The sequence below is a fragment of the Talpa europaea genome (genome assembly GCF_964194135.1).
Source record: "Talpa europaea genome assembly, chromosome: 16".
NCBI classification, from domain to species: domain Eukaryota; kingdom Metazoa; phylum Chordata; class Mammalia; order Eulipotyphla; family Talpidae; genus Talpa; species Talpa europaea.
In genome coordinates, this window is record NC_140084.1 from 12396952 (window position 1) to 12419272 (window position 22321).

The 22321-nt window shown below is 54.0% G+C and overlaps 2 protein-coding genes across 2 annotated transcripts; both read right to left on the reverse strand.

The window, feature by feature from the left end:
• Positions 1 to 6855: 6855 nt before the first annotated feature.
• Positions 6856 to 11122, reverse strand: LOC311185807 (chymotrypsinogen 2-like; the record flags this gene model as incomplete). The annotated part of the gene is made up of 7 exons (XM_084256626.1): positions 6856 to 7017; positions 7420 to 7550; positions 8278 to 8458; positions 8643 to 8718; positions 8797 to 8876; positions 8990 to 9093; positions 11071 to 11122. The coding sequence occupies 7 exons, from the start codon at positions 11120 to 11122 to the stop codon at positions 6856 to 6858; spliced, it is 786 nt and encodes a 261-aa protein (XP_084112752.1).
• A 6018-nt stretch (positions 11123 to 17140) lies between these two features.
• LOC311185808 (chymotrypsinogen 2-like) lies at positions 17141 to 21122 on the reverse strand (the record flags this gene model as incomplete). The annotated part of the gene is made up of 7 exons (XM_084256627.1): positions 17141 to 17302; positions 17686 to 17816; positions 18639 to 18819; positions 19043 to 19121; positions 19200 to 19279; positions 19401 to 19504; positions 21065 to 21122. The coding sequence occupies 7 exons, from the start codon at positions 21120 to 21122 to the stop codon at positions 17141 to 17143; spliced, it is 795 nt and encodes a 264-aa protein (XP_084112753.1).
• Between the last annotated feature and the right edge of the window lie 1199 nt (positions 21123 to 22321).

The window sequence follows — 22321 nt, forward strand, 5'->3', positions numbered from 1 at the left end:
CCTGTCAGGACACCTGCTGCGAGTTTCTGCTGATGACTCAGAATGAATTGCTGCAGCACAATGATGGGATCACAGAATCTGGATATTTTTAAAGTTTTGCTGCCTACTACTTCTTCTTATTTATTTATTTATTTTTGCCACTAATGATTACCATCTATGAGAACCCACTTCACCTCCTCTTTGAGAACAGGATCCCAGACTTCACATTTTTGTCAATTTTGTGGTGGTATTTATGGAGATTAAGAGTAGAAAAGTTGGAGGGCCTCCCCGGTGGTGCAAGGGGTTAAGACACAGCATTATGAAGCTATCCACCGCCACTGCAGCACGAGTTCGATCCTGGGCAGGGAGCTACCCACATGGCACGGCAGACCTGTCCTGTCTTACCTGCTGCTCCTCTTAGTGTATTTCTGTACATCTGCCTGTTGTGCAGATGAATCCTCTCATCTCCCGCATCTCTGGCCAGCACCCCAGACATTGTGTGCATAAATAAATAAATCTTTAAAAAAAAAAAGAGTAGAAAAGTTGGAAAGGAGAAACTCTAAGACCAGAAACCTGGCTCAGGTAATGTAGGGAGCTAGAGGTGGGGGTGGACGTGATTAGCAGAGTCATTGAACTGGCTATAGAAATGAAAATTCCTTAGTTCCAACCTTTATCTCAGGAGGCACAGACCTAAGCTGGCATCAGACTGCTGCAGAGAGTGTCACAGAGGGTGACCAGAGCGGAGGATATGTAGACCGAGGATATAATTCAAAAGAAACCAAAGTTAACAACTCCACAAAGGAAAGAGCCCTCCCAGAAGCCTGTGTCAGGGCAATGTCTGCACTGGCCGGGGGCAGCAGCCCTTCTGCTCACCTGTGACCTGTGACCTAGCTGAGGCTTCTCTTCACTGACCTTCTCCCTGTGCAAAGCACAGAGTCACCCCTCCTCCCCTGGCTGCTGCCCGCACCATGCAGGCCTCTGAGCAAACCTGTCCCTTTCAGGGGCAGCCGTTTCCGCCTGCTTGTGTCTACACAAGTGACCTTTATTCTTCCATCCCTTTTACAATAAACCTGCCCTTTATATACAACTAATGTCTCTATATCGTGGCGAGACTGGCCTGGGAATCTCACTTGGTGCTGCTGAAAGGGGAGAGCTGGTGAGACTTGTCCCAGAGTTAACCCAAGGACCCGACTCTCCAAGCACAACATCTCCAAAATGACCTGTATCATTACTAAATTTAAAATCCAGGCCCCCATTCCTTGCCCAGCAGGCAAACTGGGGAGGCTTGAATGGATAAAGGGAGTGGATGGGACCCCGTGGAACCAGGACATGAAGCTGAGGATCCTCTCTGCTCATTCAGAGCATCATCAGGACATGCCCAAGACTAGTCTCCCCACCGGCCAGATGCCTGGGGTGTCATAAACCCAGGGCCCTCCCTCCCCTGCTTTCTGCCTTCAAAAATTGCCACCGGCTGGCTCTGTACCTGCCCAACACAAACCCACCTGGCACCGGGACTGTGCTCCCACACTTGACTTCTGCCCACACAGCTGGGTGCCAGGATGCTCATTAGCCTCCCTGAGACACCCCTCAGCCCAGGCTGTACAGGGGCCCAGGATATAGGTGCTTGCAGGGGCTTCTGGGGTCTAAGGTGCCAGCTGAGCCCTGAGCACCCAGAGACTCTCAACACTTTGTTCCACCAGCAGCAGAAACACCAAAGCAACCAGTCCTGAGTTCACCCTCTACCCCCAGCTCTATGAGGGCGTACACCTCACCTGTGTCAGGGTCCCTACTAGATAGTGACAAGGGAGGGCACACCTGAGGGAGGAGGCATTATCAAGGGCACTCACCCACCTTTGAATCCCACTCCTCACTGGAGTGGAGACCATCTCAGACGACAGGGTCCCCCCAGGAGTTCACTGCTGCACGTGCCCCGGCCTCCTCCCCAGAGATGACACCCAGGACAGACAGGTCCACACAACACTGACCTCCCTGCACCCCAGAGAGAAAAGCAGCCACCACGGGACCCACATGTTAGAATACACGCCCTGGTCTCTCCATCGCTCATCTACCTCCAGGCTTGGAGCCTTCAGCTGGGGCAAAGTCTGTGGCCTGGATGAGGCTGCTGCTGTGTATTATTACGGGATGGGCTGCTCTCACCCTGCTAGATGGGCACTGCTGGTCAGGACCTGCCCCTGATGGACCCGACCTGCTCCCCAGGCTGTGGAGGCCCCACCATGACGGGGCCCTGTGTCTCATGGGACGGCAGGGGACGCCCCTGACATTGGGTATTTTAATTCAGCCAAGGGCCTGGTTTCAGCTGATTGTCCAGGCATGTGCTGCACAGACAGCTGTGGGGAATAGTCACACTCCTGTTGTGGGACTACATGGGACCTGCCCCTATCACCACTTCACTGTAATTTCCAGATCAGGGATTGAGGAAATGGACCTACTGTCCACTTGTTTTTCCACTGTGTAATGTCACTGTATTCCAAACCTTATGTTTGAAATTCACCCAGAAAGAGTGAATCCCACAATGTTATGACCCCCACACACCTCCAATAAAACAGAACCATAGGGGTCCCATCTCTCCACCGCCCCACCCCACGGTGTGCCACAGGTTTCTCCCTGTCTCCTCAGGCCCAGTGAGGAATAAGCTTGTGTGTTTCTAGTTTCCTGCATGTTGTTGCTGGTGGTGACTTACAATCCTCACAAGAAGCTCAAGGTCCTTTCCAACTATATTGGTCTTAGGGGTGTTTTCCTGGAGGCTCAAGGAGAGTCCAGGTGAATATCCCTTGGTTACTGGCAGGACGAGAATGTAGAAAAACATGATTCATTTGTAAATTAAATAATATGCTCAAAATAAGCTGTGGGTAAAGAGGAGATCACAGGAGAAATTATGAAGATGTTGAAGCAAAGAACATGAAAATACCGCCATCCAAATGTGGGGGGAGCTGCTCACTCAGCAAGGACATCGATAAACAGAAACGTTTTCAAGGGCAAGGGAAGGATCTGGTCCTATGGTTCTGGATTAATAAGTGATAAACAGAGCAAAGAAATACCGTGAGGATGGATGGACCTAGGGATGAAGGGAGCAGACATTTCCTCAAAAGACAAACCAGATCTTGAGCAGCTGGGGAGCAGGAAGGTTTTGGGATGGAGGAAGGATGTAACCTGCTGTCCTGAACCCTGGGCTTAACCACTGCCACCGCCGTCTTCCAGCACGTTCCAAGGCTATGCTCCTTGTCCTACCTGCCAGCAGTTTCCAGAGGACTCAGAGGCTCCCTTAGGGGGCCCCTGACTCCAGAAAAGCTTTTTGGGTCCACACTGCCCCTCGTGGTCACAGATGAAAAGACACATCTCTCTTTGGCCCCCTCAGCTCAGGGGGGCTGGGCCTCCCCTCTTGAGAGGCCACTGTGTTCTGACTCTAGCTCATGGGCTCTTAACCTGAGCTGTATCAAAACTGCCCAGAAGCTGCTTTCAAACGGCGCTGGGGCTCACTTTCCTAGCGTCATGAGTCAGGTGTGGGGTGAGGAGGATAATTTACCTTGCTAAGAAGTGGCTGTTTCTTCAGGGGTTGAGGATCCCAGCTTGAGAACCCCTGCCCGGGGTAAGTGCTCTGCTTTGTGGGTGCTGAGGGACCAGCTCCTGCCCCGGAAGCCAATGATCAACTTGCAGAGGGCCCTGTCAGCAGGTGCCTCCAGTGGACGGGAATGAGTTTCTAACTGAGGGAGAACACGAGGGGCCCGTGGTAGCAAGAAGGCAGGCACGTGAACTCACCTGGAGGCCAGCAGGGCCTGACTCTAATTTGGGGTGCCAAGAATGCCGGGTTTTTTATTGAGGCGACAAGACTGCTGGTTGTGGCCTTGATTTCCTGGCATGGAGCCTCCTGCTCCTGCTCAGCATCCCTCCTGTCCTGGAGGATGGGGGCGTCTTCAGGGCGCCTGATTCAGTCCCGAGGGTGCTCCTGCCTCACACAGGAGCAGCTCATATGAGAACACCTGAGCTCCTCACCCCTCCTATGGTTCTAGCTCAGGCTCCGCCTTCCTCCCTGTCAGGGAGACCAGTGTTGCTCTCCTTGCTTCTAGGAGCCACCCAGGCCCTGCTCCAGAGTTCCGCTGCTCCCGCGTCCATTGTCCTGTTCTGTTCCCATCAGCGCAGAGTCTCCAGGCCCAGATGCTCATGTGGCCCTGCCCACCTGCTTGCTGTTCCCACAGCCCCCTTGGGAGACCCAGGGGTCCCCCGCCTGAGGTTCTGCTTTCTGAAGTTTCACTTGACCAGGTTTGAAAATAATACCTACAGTAGATGTTTGAGAGGAGGGGATCACATTCGCATTTTAGAGAGGATGGTAGCTCGGGAATAAAGGAACTCGAATAATGGACGGCTTGGCAGTAGGGAGGGGTGGTTAGATTCCAGAGAGGCGGCATGAAGCTGTAGCCCTAAAAGATATACAGTGTTGTTAGCCTTGTTGCCCAATGCAAATGATTTCATGTAAAAAACGAAAGTATAAGTAATAAAGGGATGGAAAGACTTCCATTTCCACGGACAGGAAGACCTAATATGGCTGAGCTCAGTACCACCCAGCGTGATCTCCCTTTGGAAGCGATTCCTGTCAGAATCGGATATGACAGCAAATGTGCAAACAACTAAAATATAACATGGACACATCAACATTAAAACCTTCTGGGCGTCAACAGATACTATGGAGGGAGTGCTAAGACAGACAACAAAAGAAATATTGGCAAATCAGATCTCTGATAAGGGTTAAGAATCTAAAACTGAATAGCAAACACGACAAGATTCTAGCTGGCAAGCATTTGAGAATAGCCCCTTCAATATTTTCCTTCAAGGCAGTACTACGAAGGTCAACAGGACAGGACCCCGTGGCCTTTCCTGAGACACACACAGAGGAAGAGCTTTAGGCTCCCACGGGCCACAGAGACACGAACACGAGGACGGGTCTGACCTCAGACACCCAAGGGCCTGAGCCAGCGAGACGCAGGAGGGAGCAGGGGAGACAGACATGACAGGGCTGTGCAGAGGAGAAGAAAATTTAAAAACCTGGAGAGGAAAATAATTTTGCCTGCTTTCATTAATTATATGGGTGTTGATAATGTTGGTATTAGCCTGCAACTGTTTTGTATAATAAAGGAGAAAGCACATAAATTATTATCGGATATTCCAGGATAATCATTCCCTCAGTCTAAAGATGAGGATGCTTGGTGTAGGATGGAAAACCTGGCAAAGTTCCCTATTTACAGTAAATACCCACAGCCTTGAATTAGAAGTAGAAATATCACTGCAAACTCTTGAGATTTGTGATCTTAAAATTTATCTTTAAATAAATTTTATCTTTAAATAAAATGTCTTTAAGTTCTACACTGTGTCCACTGGAAAGGTCTAGAAATAACCATATGCTATTTATGAGTGTCCCCAACACCCAGTGGGCTTTAATTCCTTTTCTACTCAAAGAACACGGGGGATTTTTGAGAAATGACTGATTCTGGGTTCGGGCATCGAAGCCATGTGACCATGTCAAAAGTCACAAAAGTCATGGGAACCAATCCTACAGCTCGTACATGTGACAGGATACAGCTTCAAGAGGATAATGACTAAAAGAGTTGGAAACCTCTGTTTTGATCTAGGAGATTAATTTAGCATTTTTTACAAAATTAATTCAGTACTTTGAAGGATGGCAGGAAACAAGGACTGAGCTCAAATTCAAACAGGAATTTTTTAAAAGATTTATGTATTTAGGCATACAAGAACTGGGGTACAGTCCAGAGGTGCAGAGGGTGAGAGGATTCACCAGAGACAGAGTGGGGAGCAGAACAGGCAGATTGACTGAAATACACTGTTGAGGGGAACAGTGGGTGAGCCAGGAGAAGTCTGCTGCATCATGTGGGTACCTCCCTTTCTGGTTGGGGATCAAACTCCTGTCGTGCTGCAGTGGCAGTGGATAGCTTCAAGGGCTGCGATTTAAACCCTTGCACCACCAGGGAGGCCTAAGCAATTTTGTATAAAGGAAACAGGATGAACCCTTCTGTGGCATATTCTATACCCAGGAACCACTGGGTTATTGACTGTGGAGTCATCTCCATGAAAGGATTTCAGGCAATACACAGAAAAACATTAAAATTCCCAACATTGTACAAACTGGGAACAGATGACCCAAGCATCAGGCATCAACGTTGTTCCTTTTGCCAAGGGAGGCTCTCAGTCCTGACACCTCCCGTGTAGGGGCCCAGTGCCAGCTGCAGCCTAAAGGGACTGAGCCAGAGTCTGATGGAGCCTCCAGATTCACCAGCCAAATCCCAGAGAAAACAGCCCAGAGCAGAGTGATGGGCACTTGGTATGTGGGGCTAGAAAGAGATATTCCCAGCTACTCAGTGCAGAGTGAGTGTGCAGACGTGGGTGGGAGGCGGGAAGGGTGGAGACTGCATGGATGGTCTGGGGTGGGGGGTGCAGGAGGCTCAAGGTAGAGAGAGGTTCCTGGAGCATGTGGGGAGGGACAAGCCTGGCTGGGTGACCCTCTTGGTCGCAGAGGACTGCATGGCCTGGCCTGGAGCACTCCTGCCTTCCACAAAGCTCCAAGGACCAACCCAGCTGTCAAAGGAGCAGAAACCAGGCTGAGCAACCAGGCTGCAGCAGGTGGTCCTGGACTCTACTCCTGGGGCCTCCTGGGCAGGGAGGACCAGACCCAAAGGCCTCAGCTCCCTGAGAAACAGGGGCTGCTGGGGCTCTGCAGCCTGGAAAGGGAGGGTCACGCCGCCCCCTGGTGGGTGCCAGGGACACTGCAGCCACCTCCCCCAGGTCACAGACACATAAACAGTCAGGACTTCTTTTATTGGCAAAACTCAGGGATGGAGGAATCAGGGCTTAGTTTTGAGTCAGAATCTCGTCAATCCAGGGCCTGAACTCAGTGACCCGCGCACACACAGTAGGATAATTGGTGTAGCAGTTGGCGCTGACAAAGGACACGACGCCCACCAGGTTCCAGGCTCCATCCTTCAGGCAGACCAGGGGGCCACCAGAGTCGCCCTGAGGGAGGAGAAACACCTGTCTGCAAGTCTGAAAGGGGTCCTGGATCCTTGTGTTCCCCTACCTGGGCTCAGACAGGTATTGCCAATAAATACAATGCATGTACAGCGATACCTAGAAACTTCCATCTCCTCAAGTAGCACCCGGTTTTGCACCTATCCCAGGGGCCTGGGGCTGTGGTCTATAAATGGGCTGGAAAATCCAGCTCAGGGAGAGGGTATGAGAGTAACTCCTCTGGACAGCACCCCCATCATGGCCAGGGCCAGTCATCTGCGGGGCGTGTGTGAGTGCTGGTCCTGGCTCCCCCGGGGATCAGACAAGGACTGAGCTTAAAGGGATCATGGGCAAGAAGGGCCTCCAGCCTGATTGGGTAGGGGGAATCACATGGATAAGCAGCCATACCTTGCAGGAGGTGACACCTTTGGCCCCGGCACAGACCATGATGTCAGGGAACCCTTTCTCCCAGATGTTCTCACACTCGGCATTGGACAGGAGGGGCAGGGTGGCCTGCTGCAGCACGTTGGAGCCCGTGCCTGGAAAACGAATATCCCAGGAGGACTCAGGGCCCTCAGCCTCCTAAACCACCCTTGGGGGCGAAGACATGCCCCAAGAATGCTGCCCTGCCCGGTCCCCCCCTAACATCACTCTTGTCAGGGTGCTGGACCTAAGTCTTGTATCCCTTAAACTTTAGAAATCTCAGGGGTACCCGCCTTCTGATTTCACTGCAGTCGGTGCTAAATTTGCCGCAAGCACAGTTGGTGAAACCAGCCCTGCCTGCCCAGCCTGCTCTGGGGAAGGACCAGCCGGGTAGCCCTGGCCTGGGCAGGACGCTGGAGGAGACCATCACACAGGGGCAGCCCCAGGAAGGGGAGCCAGGCTGGACTCTCGGGTCCCTGACCACACCCTGGATACCTCTGGATACCTGAACCCCGCCCAGGTCTGGAAGGAGGCCCCAACTCCAATCCCTGAGGCCTGGGGGACTTCAGCGCTGCTGGGGTCACTGTGGACAGGTGCAGGTGGTGAGTGGGGCGGGGCCTGCTGGGACTGAGCTGTGTCTCAGAACCTGACCCTGCAAGGCCATCATGGAGCTCGGGTCCATTCATTTGGGTGGGTTTTCTCTAAGTGGGTTGTAAATAACACAGCGGAAACATTTATGACACTGTCCGTTGTCATAAACTCAAAGAGCAGAGTTACATGGGCCCTGCCTGCTGCACAGGTAGACCAGACCCCCCTCCTGGTGACAAGGCCAAGGTCACTCACCTTGGTAATGTGTCCTGCCCCAGCCCGTGGTGACACACAGGGACCCGGCGGCGAAGCTGTCCTGAGCACTGGGCAGGCACACGGGGGACACGACGCTGGAGAAGCGGGCGGGCGTGGCCAGCTTCACCAGGGTGATGTCGTTGCTGGAGTTGTGTTTGTTAAAACTGGGGTGGTCAAACACCTGTGGGTGAGGTCAGGAGGTGGAGGTGAGGTCTGGGATCCACAAGGGATCTGCAGGTTTGATGAGACAAAAGCCTTCCTGGTGGGAATCACAGGACACACCAGGGGCGCCGGAGGGAGACTCTGAGGCCCATCTGCTGCCTCGTGTCTCTTCCACGGCCTGCCCCAACCCCCAGCCCGCGTACCTGAGCAATCCTCAGGACCTGCACATTCTCCCGTGATCTCTTGTCAAACATTCCAGCCACAACCAGGTGGGATGTGCTAGAGGAGGCAGGTGGGGTAAGGAAGGAGGACACGCCTGCTCCCCCACGCCCACTTTTGAACCTCCCTGGGCCTCACCTGACTTCACAGTGGGCGGCAGTGACCACCCAGGACTCGCTGATCAGGGACCCCCCACAGTAGTGGAAGCCGGTGCTGTACTGTAGGAAGAAGGAGAGTTAGTGCTGGCAGGACACACCACACCCCCAGACAGAAGTCCACCTCCCCTGGACCCCTTGCAAGGTGACCCCACTCAGGTGCAGACTCCCCTCACCTGCAGAGACACCTGCCATGGCCAGGAGCCAGGGAAAGTGATTTTCCCATTGATGATCCTCTCTATGCCAGTGAAAACTGGGGGAATGGCAGGGACCCCACAGCCTGGAGGGGAGAGGGGGAAGAAGAAGGGCCGAGGACCCACTCGGTCTGAGATCTGCTTTCCAGCTCAGCTATCACCACACCCACCTCACACGCCCCTACTCCAGGAAACATTCCCAGGCACCCCAGTCCCAGGTTGGAGGCTCCACAAACACAGATTGCTGTCCCCAGTCACCCCTCCAGGGATGCAGAGGGACAGGCAGCTCCATCCGGGTCACCCTGCCCAGAGGAGCAGAAACAGGCTGAGGAATCAGGCCTCCCTGCCACCCACTACCTACTGGAGACCTCAGCCCCCGCTGACTCTCCCAGGCTCATTTCACCCAGAAATGGGAGCAAACACTGCTGCCCTCACAGGCAATGCTTGCCAAAGGGATTGGTGTGGACAGGAGGTGTGGGCTCAAAAACAGAGAACCCCAAACCCATGGGAAATCACCCCTCTCTCCTTTCCTGACAGATGTGACCGTCCCCATTCACACTGCTGGACTCTTGCTGGCATTTCAAGAATTCTTCATTGCATAGCATTGACGTTTCTTTTTTTTTCATTAATTTTTAAAATATTTATTTATTTATGCATACAAGAACTGGGGTACAGAGCAGAGGAACAGGAGGTGAGAGGATTCACCAGAGACAGAGTGGGGAACAGAACAGGCAGACTGACTGAAGTACACTACTGAAGGAGGCAGCAGGCGAGACAGGAGAGGTCTGCTGCGCCATGTGGGTAGCTCCCTGGCCGGGGATCAAACTCGTGCTGCAGTGGCTGTGGATAGCTTCATAGTCCTGCAACTTAAGCCCTTGTGTCACTGGGGAGGCCCCTGATATTTCTTAATTATTGATAAGATATGATCTTGATGCCCACCATGAGGACACATCAAGGAAACAGAAAACAGAGGATGAGATTGTCCAGAACATGGAGGACTAGTATTGTCCTTGATATGTGCAGGACACATTTGCTGCGTCAGGACACAGGATCCTCAGCAGCTCCCCAGGGTGTGAGAACTTGGCCACAGGAAGAAGGGGGGCAGGGTCAGCCCCTCCCACAGCCAGGACAGCCCCAGTGCCTCCCAGGCCTTTTTCTGTCAGCGCCTGTCCTCTGCCTCTGAGGACAGGGTCACGGCCAGTCAAACACTCAAGCTGGTATCTCCAAACATGTCGTCTCCTCATTATTTTGGTAATGACAATAAAACCACCAGCAGGAGCTGTGAGGGCCTCACCCTGCAGACGCTTCATAGAAATGGGGTGGGGGGCTGGGTCCCCTGTGCTGTTGGAGCCTGAAATCTCACAGGAGTGGGGCCAGCAGGTGTAACAGGGATGGGCAGGAAATACAGGGAGGAGCTTCCCCCACTGAGCCCTGGTTCTGGTTATACACAGGGAGTGAGGGTGTGAAGCTGCACAGAAGTGACAGGCAGGGGCTCAGCAGAGGCCCCTTCCCAGGCGAGGCGGGGAGCAGGGAGCTGCTGAGCCCAGTGTGGGTGTCAGAGAATCCCTACAGCAAACAGGGAAAAGTGAAGGTGATATTTGCAAAATTCTGTCAAAGATACTTGGTTGTATTATTATTATTGCATTATTATAATATTATAACAATAATAATAATTATTATTTTAACAGATACCAAAACACTAAGTGCCTGGCACTCTCAGACCCCTCACAGCCTTTGTGCCCACAACCCCACATGAGCCTCCTCTAGGGCCTCTGTTCTCTGAGGAGCCCAGATGCTTCTTACTGAGGCCTGGCAGAGCGTTGAGGGCTCAGAAAGCCCTAGAAGCACCCCTCTCTCTCCTCCTGCAGATCAGGTTGCCTGTCTGGTCCTGAAGCCCAGTGTGCAGGGAGGGAACTCAGAGCTCCCCTCACCTGGTGCCTGGTCCTCCCCAAACTGAGATAGTCCTTTGTGATGGGGCCAGGTTGAGCCCACTGGGGGTTCAGGGTCCTCCTCCCTAGTCTCTTTCCAGCCATGGTTGGTCCCTCAGACCCTACCACACTCACCAAAGGCGGCCCCGATGACGGTGATGCAGGAGAGAAGCCAGAGGAAGCCCATAGTGGGAGAGCAGTGGGGCTGCCTGCTCAGGGGCTCTTTTTATATCTTGGTGTCCCCAAGCCCTGCCCAGGCCTTCTCAGCCCCCATTGACCCGAGGCCTCCCTCCCAGTTGTCATCTAAGGATCTAGGATGATCAGGAGCCTCCTAACGTGTGCAGGCCTGTGCCCTGGGAGCAGGGCAGCTGCCTGGCTCACAGACACCTGTCAGCTGGTAACTCCTGGATCAAAGAACCTAGCTGGTCACCCTTGGGGAGATCCTGGCTCCATCATGGAGGCAGCTGGTGCTCAGCAAAGACTCATAAAAGGGGACCCGCACTGAGGTGTTCTGGGGCACCCAGAGCTGAGCACCCAGAAGCTGCATTTCGACATAGGCCACAGAGCCCAGGACTTCAGGCTGCTTCTCTATCTGCTCAGGGAAACTCCCTGAGGCAAGGAAAATTCACAAGACAGGAAGAGGCTCTGGTCCCTGCTGGGGTGGAGTCAGCACCAGCATGGAAAGGGAAATTTCTGAGCACTTGAGGTCTTAACCAAATTCTTTCCCACCTCTAACTCACAATTTATGAAAGCTAGCCACTGCATCTCTCTTTAGTTTCTAATCAATGAGGATTGGCCCACACCATAGATGGCCTGTTGAGGACCCAGAAAGCTCAGGACTGATGTCAGGAACATGGAGGCGAGCACTGGAAGGCCAGGAGGAGGGGTGGGCCCTGGAGGCTCCTGCCCTAGGTGGAGCCACAGGACCTCAGCCTCCAGCGAGACCCTGTTCTAGATAGAGCACCCCTGCCCTCGGGATCCAGAGCAGTGAGAGAGACACTAACAAGTAAGAACATCACGTGACAGGTCCCCCAAGCAGTTGGGGCTGCTGCAGTCAGTGTTGGGGCTCCCTGGTGAGATACCCCCTGGGAGAACTGTATCTTCTCCCAAGGCCTCGGCCTGTGCTCACCAGGGAGAAGCAGGTCAGAGGGAGCAGGTGGCTCCTGGGCTCTGAACAGTCACCCTGGGAGGAGCTCCTGGAGTGGGACATGTGAGTTTTTGGGGAGACTGGCACACCTGGGCAGGCAGGAAGCACAGGCCTGTCCCCTCTGCTCCCTCTGCATCTCCCTGTCCTGCTGTTGCTTCCAGCCTGTGTCATCCACAGAGACCCCAGTGCAGCCCCCAGGGGAAGTTGGGCCTCAGGGACACAGAGATGAGCAGCCCCTAGCGGGGGATTCAAACCAGGGGAGCTGCCAGCTGAGGGAGGGTGAGTCACAGCAGAGAGGAAGGCACCAGAGTGGAGAAGGGGAAGATTCTGTGAGGGAAAATCATGAACACAACCTCAGTCAGTCATTCTGCAGTTGAAAGAGTCAGGTTTAAGTAGAGCTCAAAAAAGATGAGACTTGAAGGTGAAACCAAGAAATATTACTCTCTTAATGGGGAGTCCCAAAAGCTGAGCACCAAAGCTGCCTCCTGTCATTGAAAATAGAGACGAGGGGCCTCCCTGGTGGCTCAAGGTGTTAAGCACAGCACTAAGAAACAATCTGCAGCTACTGCAGCATGAGTTCGATCCTCCGCCAGGCAGGTGACCCACAGGGCGCAGCAGCCCTCTCCTGTCTCGCCCGCTGCTCCCCTCAGCAGTGTATTTCAGTCAATCTGCCTGTTCTGCTCCCTACTCTGTCTCTGGTGATCCTCACAATACCCCACCCCCGGCAGATCTAGCCTGTACCCCAGTTTTTATATGCATAAATAAATAAATCTTAAAAAAATAAAATAAGGGCCTCCCTGGTGGCGCAGTGTGTTGAGTACCACGCCGAGAAGACTGCAGGGCTGTAACAGGGTGGTCCCCAGGAAAGGGGGAGGTTCCCTGCCCCACTTGGGCTGCCCCTCTCCCTGTCCTATAACAGGGCCTCTGCACCGCGGGTTAAGACTACATGGGCTTTTATTTTAAATGAATTTTTTTTTTTTTTTGCTATTATTATGAGGTAATACAGGTTCCTTACCGAACATTTCTAAAATGCAGGAAACATTGAGTAAGAGAAAAACTAGATCTCTCCATGACACCTACCTGACCCGAAATGTCAACTCTGCAGATGTTAACTGTGGACATTTTAGTGTGGTGACACCGCCTGAGGAGAGCTGTCACCTACTCCCCTAAATCACATACAGTGTTGTAAACTGTAGATACCCCAGAAATTGCACACTTTTTCAATTAGTGTGTATTATGTGTGTCATTGTGCTGCTGCCCACTGGATCTTATGCTGTGAGCCTCTTTCCAGGACTGGGAACATCACGCCCTGCCCTGGCAGCCCAGAGGACCATGAGTGAACAGGCCCCCATGGTGCCTTCCTCATGAGAGGGCCCCATGGACAGGGGGAGCCCCTCCCAGGCCTGGTCAGGAACAGCACTCCAGCTCCTACTCAGGGCCAGAGGGCAGCACTGGCTAGTGAGGAGGGACAGTGGTCGTGGACAGGGAGCGTCTGACCTACATGGCATGGGCACCAGGGAGAGGCTGACGTGGACACACCGACTGGAGCTGGAGGCCCCAGAGAGGACAGACAGAGAAGCATCTGGAATATGCCCGGGGACCCTCTAGGCTGATTCCATAGACACACCAAGCTGCCCTCTGTCCCCGTCCATGTGTCTGCAGCCCAGACAGGATCATGGTGCCTCGGGTCATCCTTTTCAAATTCATCAGTTACTCAAAAGAAACAGAGGTCAGCAACTCCACAAAGGAATGAGCCCTCCCAGACTGCAGAAGGCTCTATCAGGGCAATGTCTGCACTGGTCCGGGGCAGCAGCCCTTCTGCCTGCCTGTGACTGTGACCTAGATGCGGCTTCTCTTCACTGACCTTCTCCCTGTGCAAAGGACAGAGTCACCCCTCCTCCCCTGGCTGCTGCCCGTGACCACACAGGCCTCTTAGCCTGTTATTTTAAATGACTTTTAAAATAACCTGTACCTTTCAGGGGCAGCTTTCTCTGCCCGCCTTTTGTCTACACAAGTGTCCTTTATTCCTCTCTTCCTTTTGTAATTAGCCTGCCTTTATATACAGCGAATGTCTCTGTATTGTGGAGAGACTGGCCTGGGAATCTCGCTGGGTGCTGCTGAAAAGGGAGAGCTGGTGAGACTTTTCCCAGAGTTAACTCAGGGACCCGACTCCCCAAGCCCAACATGCCAAAAACGACATCAGTATCATTACCAAAATTAAAATCTAGGCCCCTGTTCCTTGCCCAGCAGGCAAGTTGGGGAGGCTTGAATGGATAAAGGGAGTGGATGGGACCCCGTGGAACCGGGACATGAAGCTGAGGATCCTCTCTGCTCATTCAGAGCATCATCAGGACGTGCCCAAGACTAGTCTCCCCACCGGCCAGATGCCTGGGGTGTCATAGGCCCAGGGCCCTCACTCTGTGCTGCAGGCCCTCCTGTCTCACCCACCGCTCCTCTTAGTCTTTATTTCAGTAAATGCTCCTGGGTGCCCAAGCAGGAGAAACTGACTGTGGACCAAGTGTTATTAGCCATATCAACCTCCCTTGTTCTGTTTTCCCTCATGACAACACCTCCCGTCAACATGTGCAGGAAGCTGCTAACTCAGCAAGGACATTGATAAACAGAAATGCTTTCACGGGCAAGGGAAGGATCGCTGGCCTACGGTTCTGGATTAATAAGTGAGAAACAGAGCAAAGAAATACCGTGAGGATCGATGGACCTAGGGATGAAGGGAGCAGACGTTTCCTCAGAAGACAAACCAGCCTTGAGGGGCTGGGGAGCAGGAGGTTTTGGGATGGAGGAAGGATGTAACCTGCTGTATTGAACCTAGGGCCTAGCCACACTGCAGCCCCCTCTTCCAGCATGTTCCAAGGCTGTGCTCCTTGTCCTGCCTGCCAGCAGGTTCCAGAGGGCTCAGAGGCTCCCCTGGGCTGCCCCTGACCTGAAAGAAGCTTTTGGGTTAACACCATCCCCTGGTGGCCACAGGTGAAACGACACATCTCTCTTTGGCCCCTTCAGGGCCCATCCTCCTGAGAGGCCACTGTGTTCTCACTCCAGCTCATGGGCTCTTAACCACTCCCCGCGGTCACCTGACTGTGTGGTCTGTACCCGCCAGCCCCCTCCCCTCCAAAGCCACCATAAAGCCAGGCCTGTCCCTGGAACTTGATCCTGCCAATCCTTGGTCTGCTCCCAACTCCCTCTGACCCAGGACTCCCTCTTCTCCAGGGACTCCCAGCTCTCCAGGCCAGCACTACCTGCAGCAGCCAATGGAAAAGCAGCCCTGCTGTTTGCCCTCTGAGCAAGGGAGATGAGAGGCAGGGAAGGGTGGAGACAGCATGGATGTTCTGGGTAGGGGGGTGCAGGGGACTCAAGGCAGAGAAGGGTGCCTCGAGCATGGGGAGGGATGAGCCTAAAGAATGAGGATGCTTGGTGTGGTATGGACAACCTGGCAGAGGTCCCTATTTATAAGTAACACGCACAGCCTTGACTTAGAAGTAGAAATATCACTATGAACTCTTGAGACTTGTGATCTTAAAATTTATCTTTCAGTAATTCTAGGCTGCGTCCACAGAAAAGGTCTGTAATAAACCAATATACCATTTATGAGTGTCCTGTACACCCAGAGTTGGGCTTGAAATTCCTTTTCTACTCAAAGAAAACTGGGGATTTTTGAAAAATGACAGATTCTAGGGTTGGGCCTCCCTGGAGGTGCAGGGGTTAAGGACACAGTGCTGTCAAGCTGTCACCAGCCACTGCCTCATGGGTTTGATCCCTGGACAGGGAGCAACCCACATGGTGCAGCAGACCTCTCCTGTCTCGCCAGCTGCTCCCCTCAGCAGTGTATTTCAGTCGATCTGCCTGTTCTGCTCCCTGCTCTGTTGCTGGTGAATCCTCTTACCCCCTGCATCTCTGGCCTGTACCCCAGTTCTTGTATGCATAAATAATTCTTTAAAAAAAAGTCCAGAGCCAACCAGACAGTTCCTACCTGTGAAAGGGGAGAAATTTCAGTTTCATGAAGAATAATGATTAAAAGAGGTGGAAACCGTTGTTTTGATCTAGGAGTTTAAAATATTTCTAAAAGAAAATACAACACAAAATTAATTCGGTACCTTGAAGGAGGACAGGGAACAAGTTCATTTTCTTCAATTACTAAAGGAAATGTGTAAAGGAAACAGGCTGAGCCTCTCCCCTGCACGTTCTATACCCAGGGACCACTGGGCTGTTGACTGTGGAGTCATCTCCATGAAAGGATTCCAGGAAACACACAGAAAAACATTAAAGTTAAGTTCCCACCATTGTACAAACAGAGAACAGATGCCCAGGCCTCAGGCATCAACGTTGTTACCTTTGCCAAGGGAGAGTTGTGAGTCCTGACACCTCCCGTGCAGGGGCCCAGTGCTACCTGCAGCCTAAAGGGACTGAGCCAGAGTCAATGGAGCCTCCGGATTCAACAACCAAATCCCAGAGAAAACAGCCCAGAGCAGAGTGATGGGCACTTGGTATGTGGGGCTAGAAAGAGATATTCCCAGCTACTCAGTGCAGAGTGAGTGTGTGCAGACCTGGGTGGGAGGCAGGAAGGGTGGAGACTGCATGGATGGTCTGGGGTGGGGGGTTCATGGGACTCAAGGCAGAGAAAGGTGTCTGGAGCATGTGGGGAGGGACAGGCCTGCTTGGGTGGCCCTCTTGGTCCCAGGGCCGACCCTGCTGGGAGAGGACTGCATGACCTGGCTGAGCACTCCTGCCTTCCACAAAGCTCCATGGGCCAACCCAGCAGCCAAAGGAGCAGACCAGGCTGAGAAATGAGGCTGCAGCAGGTGGTCCTGGACTCTACTCCCGGGGCCTCCTGAGCAGGGAGGACCAGACCCAAAGGCCTCAGCTCCCTGAGAAACAGGGGCTGCTGGGGCTCTGCAGCCTGGAAAGGGAGGGTCACGCCGCCCCCTGGTGGGTGACAGGGACACTGCAGCCACCACCCCCAGGTCACAGACACACAAGCAGTCAGGGCTTCTGTACAGAGGCTTTATTGGGGACACTAGAGGTTGGGATGGGAGGAAACAGGACTTAGTTTTTAGCCAGGATCTCCTGAATCCAGGGCATGTGCTTGGTGACGCGGCTGTAACTGCCAGGTATGTAGGTGGAGCAGGTGCTGCTGCCAAAGGACACGACTCCCACCAGGTTCCAGGCTCCATTCTTCTGGCAGACCAGGGGCCCGCCAGAGTCGCCCTGTGGGAGGAGAAGCACCTGTCTGCAGTCTGAAAGGGGTGCCGGGATCCTTGTGCACCCCTTCCTGGCTCAACAGTTATTCTAAGAAACAAAATGTATGCACAGCGATACCTAGTAACATCCATCTTATCAAATGCCACCCAGTTTTGCACCTGCTCCCAGGGGCCCATGGCTGTGGTCTGTAAACACACTGGGAAATATAGCCCAGGAGTGCAAGTGAGAGCAAATCTTCTGAATGGCACCCCCAAGCCGGGCCAGAGCCAGGCATCTACTGGGACCTGGCTCTGCGGACACAGGGCAAGGGTTGAGGGTAAAGGATCATGGGGCAAGGAAAGGCCTCTACCATGATTGCGGAGGGGTGACCCAGGGTTAAGGGGCCATACCACGCAGGAGCTGACACCTTTGCCGCCTGCACAGACCATGGCGTCGGTGATCTTGCTGCCCCAGAGTTTGACGCACTGGGCATCGGACAGGAGAGGCATGGTGCCCTGCTGCAGTTTGTTGGAGCCCGCGCCTGGAACAACAAAAATCCCAGGAGGAGTAAGCCCCTCAGCCTCCCAAATGATCCTTAGAGGAGTGGACAAGACCCATGATTGCTGCTGTCCCTCGTCCTCCTCTTCCATCAATATCAGGAGGCTGCTAGAACCCAAGGCCTGTACCCATTTATACCTCAGTGGTACCCAGTCCTTATGCTTCCACCCCAGGTGGAATTTGCTCCAAGCACAGTGGTTGAACACCCCCTGCCTGCCCAGCTGGGTTTGAAGGGCAAGCAGCAGCATCTTCTCCCTTAAATCCTTCTGACTCCTGGAGACCCCATCTGGGGGTGACAGAGAGCTCCCTCCCCACGGCCCCTTTCTGGTGTCTTCTGTCCTGTGGAAGGACCAGCCTGGTAGCCCTGGCCTGGGCTGGATGCCGGAGGAGACAATCAGGCAGAGCCAGCCCTGGGGAGGGGACAATAGGCTGGACTCTCAGAGTCCTGACTACATCCTGGATACTTGAATCCCAGCCGGGTCTGGAAAGAGGCCCCAAAACCAATCCCTGAGGCTTGGGGGGCATTCCAACGCTGCTGGGGTCACTGTGGACAGGTGCAGGTGGTGAGTGGGGCGGGGCCTGCTGGGACTGAGCTGTGTCTAGAGAACCTGACCATTCAAGGACATCATGGACCTCATGTCCCTGATGGGTCGGTTTCCATTAAGCCAGTTATAAATAAAATAGTGGACACATTTATGATACTGTTTGAATTTCCACAGAACCAAAGAGCAGAGCCACATGGGTCCCAACTGCTGTTTAGGTAGACAAGACCCACATCCTGGGTGACAAGGCCACGGCCACTCACCATGGGAACTGGTCCTGCCCCAGCCCGTGGTGACACACAGGGCCCCGGCAGGGAAAGTGTCCTCAGCGCTGGGCAGGCACACGGGAAACACGATCTTAGAGAAGCGGGCCGGCGTGGCCAGCTTCAGGAGGGTGATGTCGTTGTTGAGGGTGATAGTGTTGTAGTTGGGGTGCCTGAAAACCTGTGAGTGAGGCCAGGAGGAGGGGGTGAGGCCTGGGATCCATAAAGAATCTGCAGGTTTTAGGAGATGGCTGTTTTCCCAGTGACAACCAGAGCACAAACCGGGGGAGCCCAAGGGAGACTCTGAGGCCCATCTGCTGCCTCCTGTCTCTGCAGCCGAAGGGCCTTCTCCCCACTGCCCCTGCCCCCAGCAGCTATAGCCCCAACCCCTCAGCTTGGCGTACCTGAGCAATCCTCAGGACCTGGACATTCTCCTTCTTTGATCCCTTGTCAAACACTCCAGCGACAACCAGGTGGGATGTGCTAGAAGCAGCAGGTGGGGTGAGGAAGGATGATGTGCCTGCTCCCCTCCCCCACTCTTGGACCCTCCCTGGGACTCACCTGACCCCACAGTGAGCAGCAGTGACCACCCATTTCTGGTTGATCAGGGAGCCCCCACAGAAGTGGAGGCCATTGCGGTCCTGGAGGAAGAGGAGTGGTCAGCGCTCGAGGGAATACCATACCAACCGTTCAGCTGCACCACCCCATTCCAACTTGGCCTGCACCCCAGTGTGATCCTGCTCAGGTGAAGGCTCTCCTCACCTGCAAAGACACCTGCCAGGGCCAGGAGCCAGGACGAGCATCCTTTCCATTTACGATCCTCTGTATGCCATACACAGCTGGACGAATGGCCGGGACCCCACAGCCTGGAGGAGGTATGGAGAGAGGGCTGAGGTCTCAGTCATTCTGCAGAAATCTGGTTTGTAGTTCAGACATCACAGCACCCACTTCCATACTCCCCTATTCCCAGAAACTCCCAGGCACCCCAATCTCAGGTTGGAAGATCCACAAACATAGCCCGCTGTTCCCAGTCACCCTGCAGGGATGCAGAGGGACAGGCAGCTCCATCAGGGTCACCCTACCCAGAGGAGCAGAAACAGGCTGAATGTCAGGTTTCCCTGTCCCCCACTTCCCTGCTGGAGACTTCAATGCTCTCTGATTCTCCCAGGCTCATTTCTCCAAGAAACAGGGAGCAAACACTCTCAACCTTACAGGCAATGCACGCCAGAGAGACTGGTTGGGCAGGATGTGTGGAATTAAATTCAGAGTCTCCCAAATCCACAGGGTATTGTCTATTCTGGACGTTTCAGCAACTCTTCATTGCATGAAGTTTACAGTTACCACACCGTAACAGGACGGTGACTCCCCACCATAAAAGTCACAAGGAAGAAATAGAAAACAGAGGACAAGATTGTCCAGAGCAAGGAGGACACGCAGGGCTCTTGACATGTGCAGACACATTTGCTGGGTCAGGACACAGGATCCTCAGCAGCTCCCAGGGGTGTGAGAACTTGGCCACAGGAAGAAAGGGGGGCAGGCCCAGCCCCTCCCACCAGCCAGGCTATCCCCGGGGTCCCCCAGGCCTTGCTCCAGGCAGCACCTGCCCCTGCCCCTGGGGACAGGAACATGGCCCGGTCACCTCCACATGGTAGTGATCCAAATAAGTTGTCCTCCTTGTAATTAGAATAAAACCTCTAGCAGAAGCTGTGAGGGCCTCACCCTGCAGAGGCTTCATTGTAATGGAGTGGGGGGCTGGGTCCCCTGTGCTGGTGGAGCCACAGGAGTGGGGCTAGCAGGTGTGACAGGGACGGGCAGGAAATACAGGGAGGAGCTTCCCCCACTGAGCCCTGGTTCTGGTTATACACAGGGAGTGAGTGTGTGAAGCTGCACAGAAGTGACAGGCAGGGGCTCAGCAGAGGCCCCTTCCCAGGGGAGGGGGGAGCAGGGAGCTGCTGAGCCCAGTGTGGGTGTCAGAGAATCCCTACAGCAAATAGGGAGAGGTGATATTTGCTAAATCCTGAGAAAGATACATGGTTGTACTATTATTATTATTACTATTATTATTATTATAACAGACACTAAAGCACTGAGTAAGTGCCTGGCACAAATAAACCCCTCACAGCCCTTGTGCCCACAACCCCACATGAGCCTCCTCTAGGGCCTCTGTTCTCTGAGGAGCCCAGATGCTTCTTACTGAGGCCTGGCAGAGCGTTGAGGGCTCAGAAAGCCCTAGAAGCACCCCTCTCTCTCCTCCTGCAAATTCAGGTTGCCTGTCTGGTCCTGAAGCCCAGTGTGCAGGGAGGGAACTCAGAGCTCCCCTCACCTGGTGCCTGGTCCTCCCCAAACTGAGTCCCTTGTGATGGGGCCAGGCTGAGTCCTCCTCCCCAGTCTCTCCCAGGCATGGCTGGTCCCTCAGACCCTACCACACTCACCAAAGGCGGCCCCGACGAGGGTGATGCAGGAGAGAAGCCAGAGGAAGGCCATAGCGGTGCAGGGGGAGAGCAGTGGGGCTGCCTGTTCTGGGGCTCCTTTTAATATCCTGGGATTCCTTACTCCCCCACTGGGCCTCTGGGCCTCGCTGACCTGAGGCCTTCCTCCCAGTTGTCATCTAAGGATCTAGGATGATCACGAGCCGCCAAACATGTCCAGGCCTGGTGCTTCAGGCTGGGACACCCCAGGCTCACAGACACCTGTCAGCTGGTAACTCCTGGATCAAAGAACCCAGCTGGTCACCCTTGAGGGGATCCTGACTCCATCATGGAGGCAGCTGGTGCTCAGCAAAGACTTTATAAAAGGGGAATCTCATTGAGGTGTTCTGGGCACCCAGAGCTGAGCACCCAGGAGCTGAATTTCGACACAGGCCACAGATCCCAGGACTTCAGGCTGCTTCTCTATCTGCTCAGGAAACTCCCTGAGGCAAGCAAGGAAAATCCACAACACAAGGGAAGAGGCTCTGGTTCCTGCTGGGGTGGAATCAGTACCAGCATAGAAAGGGCAGTTTCTGAGCACTTGAGGACCAGGTGGAATGGCCTTGGGAGCAACCAAATTCTTTCCCTCTGCTAATTCACAGTGTATGAAGCCAGCTATTACATCTCTGTTGAGTTGCTAATCAATGAGGATTTGGCCCACACCATATACGAACCAGTGAGGACACAGAAAGCTCAGGGCTGATGTCAGGAACACAGAGGCGAGCACAGGAAGGCCAGGAGGAGGGATGTGCCCGGGAGGCTCCTGCCCTAGGTGGGGCCACAGGACCTCAGCCTCCTGGGAAGGACCCTCTCTCCCCAGGTCATGTCCCTTCTAGTTCCCAGACACCCACAAGCACAGAGCACCCCTGCCCTGTATTCCAGAGCAGTGAGAGAGACACTCACAAGAACATCACGTGACAGGTCCCCCCAAGTGGGAGGGGCTGCTGCAGTCAGTGTCGGGGCTCCCTGGGGAGAGACCCCCGGGAGAACTGAATCTTCTCCCAAGGCCTGGGCCTGTGCTCACCTGGGAGAAGCAGGTCAGAGGGAGCAGGTGGCTCCCTGAACTCAGGACAGTGACCCCGGGAGCAGCTCCTGAGGTGGGACATTGAGGATTTGGGGAGACTGGTGCACCTGGATAGGCAGGAACCATGGATCTGTCCCTCTGCTCCCTCTGCCTCTCCCCATCCTGCTGTCGCTTCCAGCCTGTGTCATCCA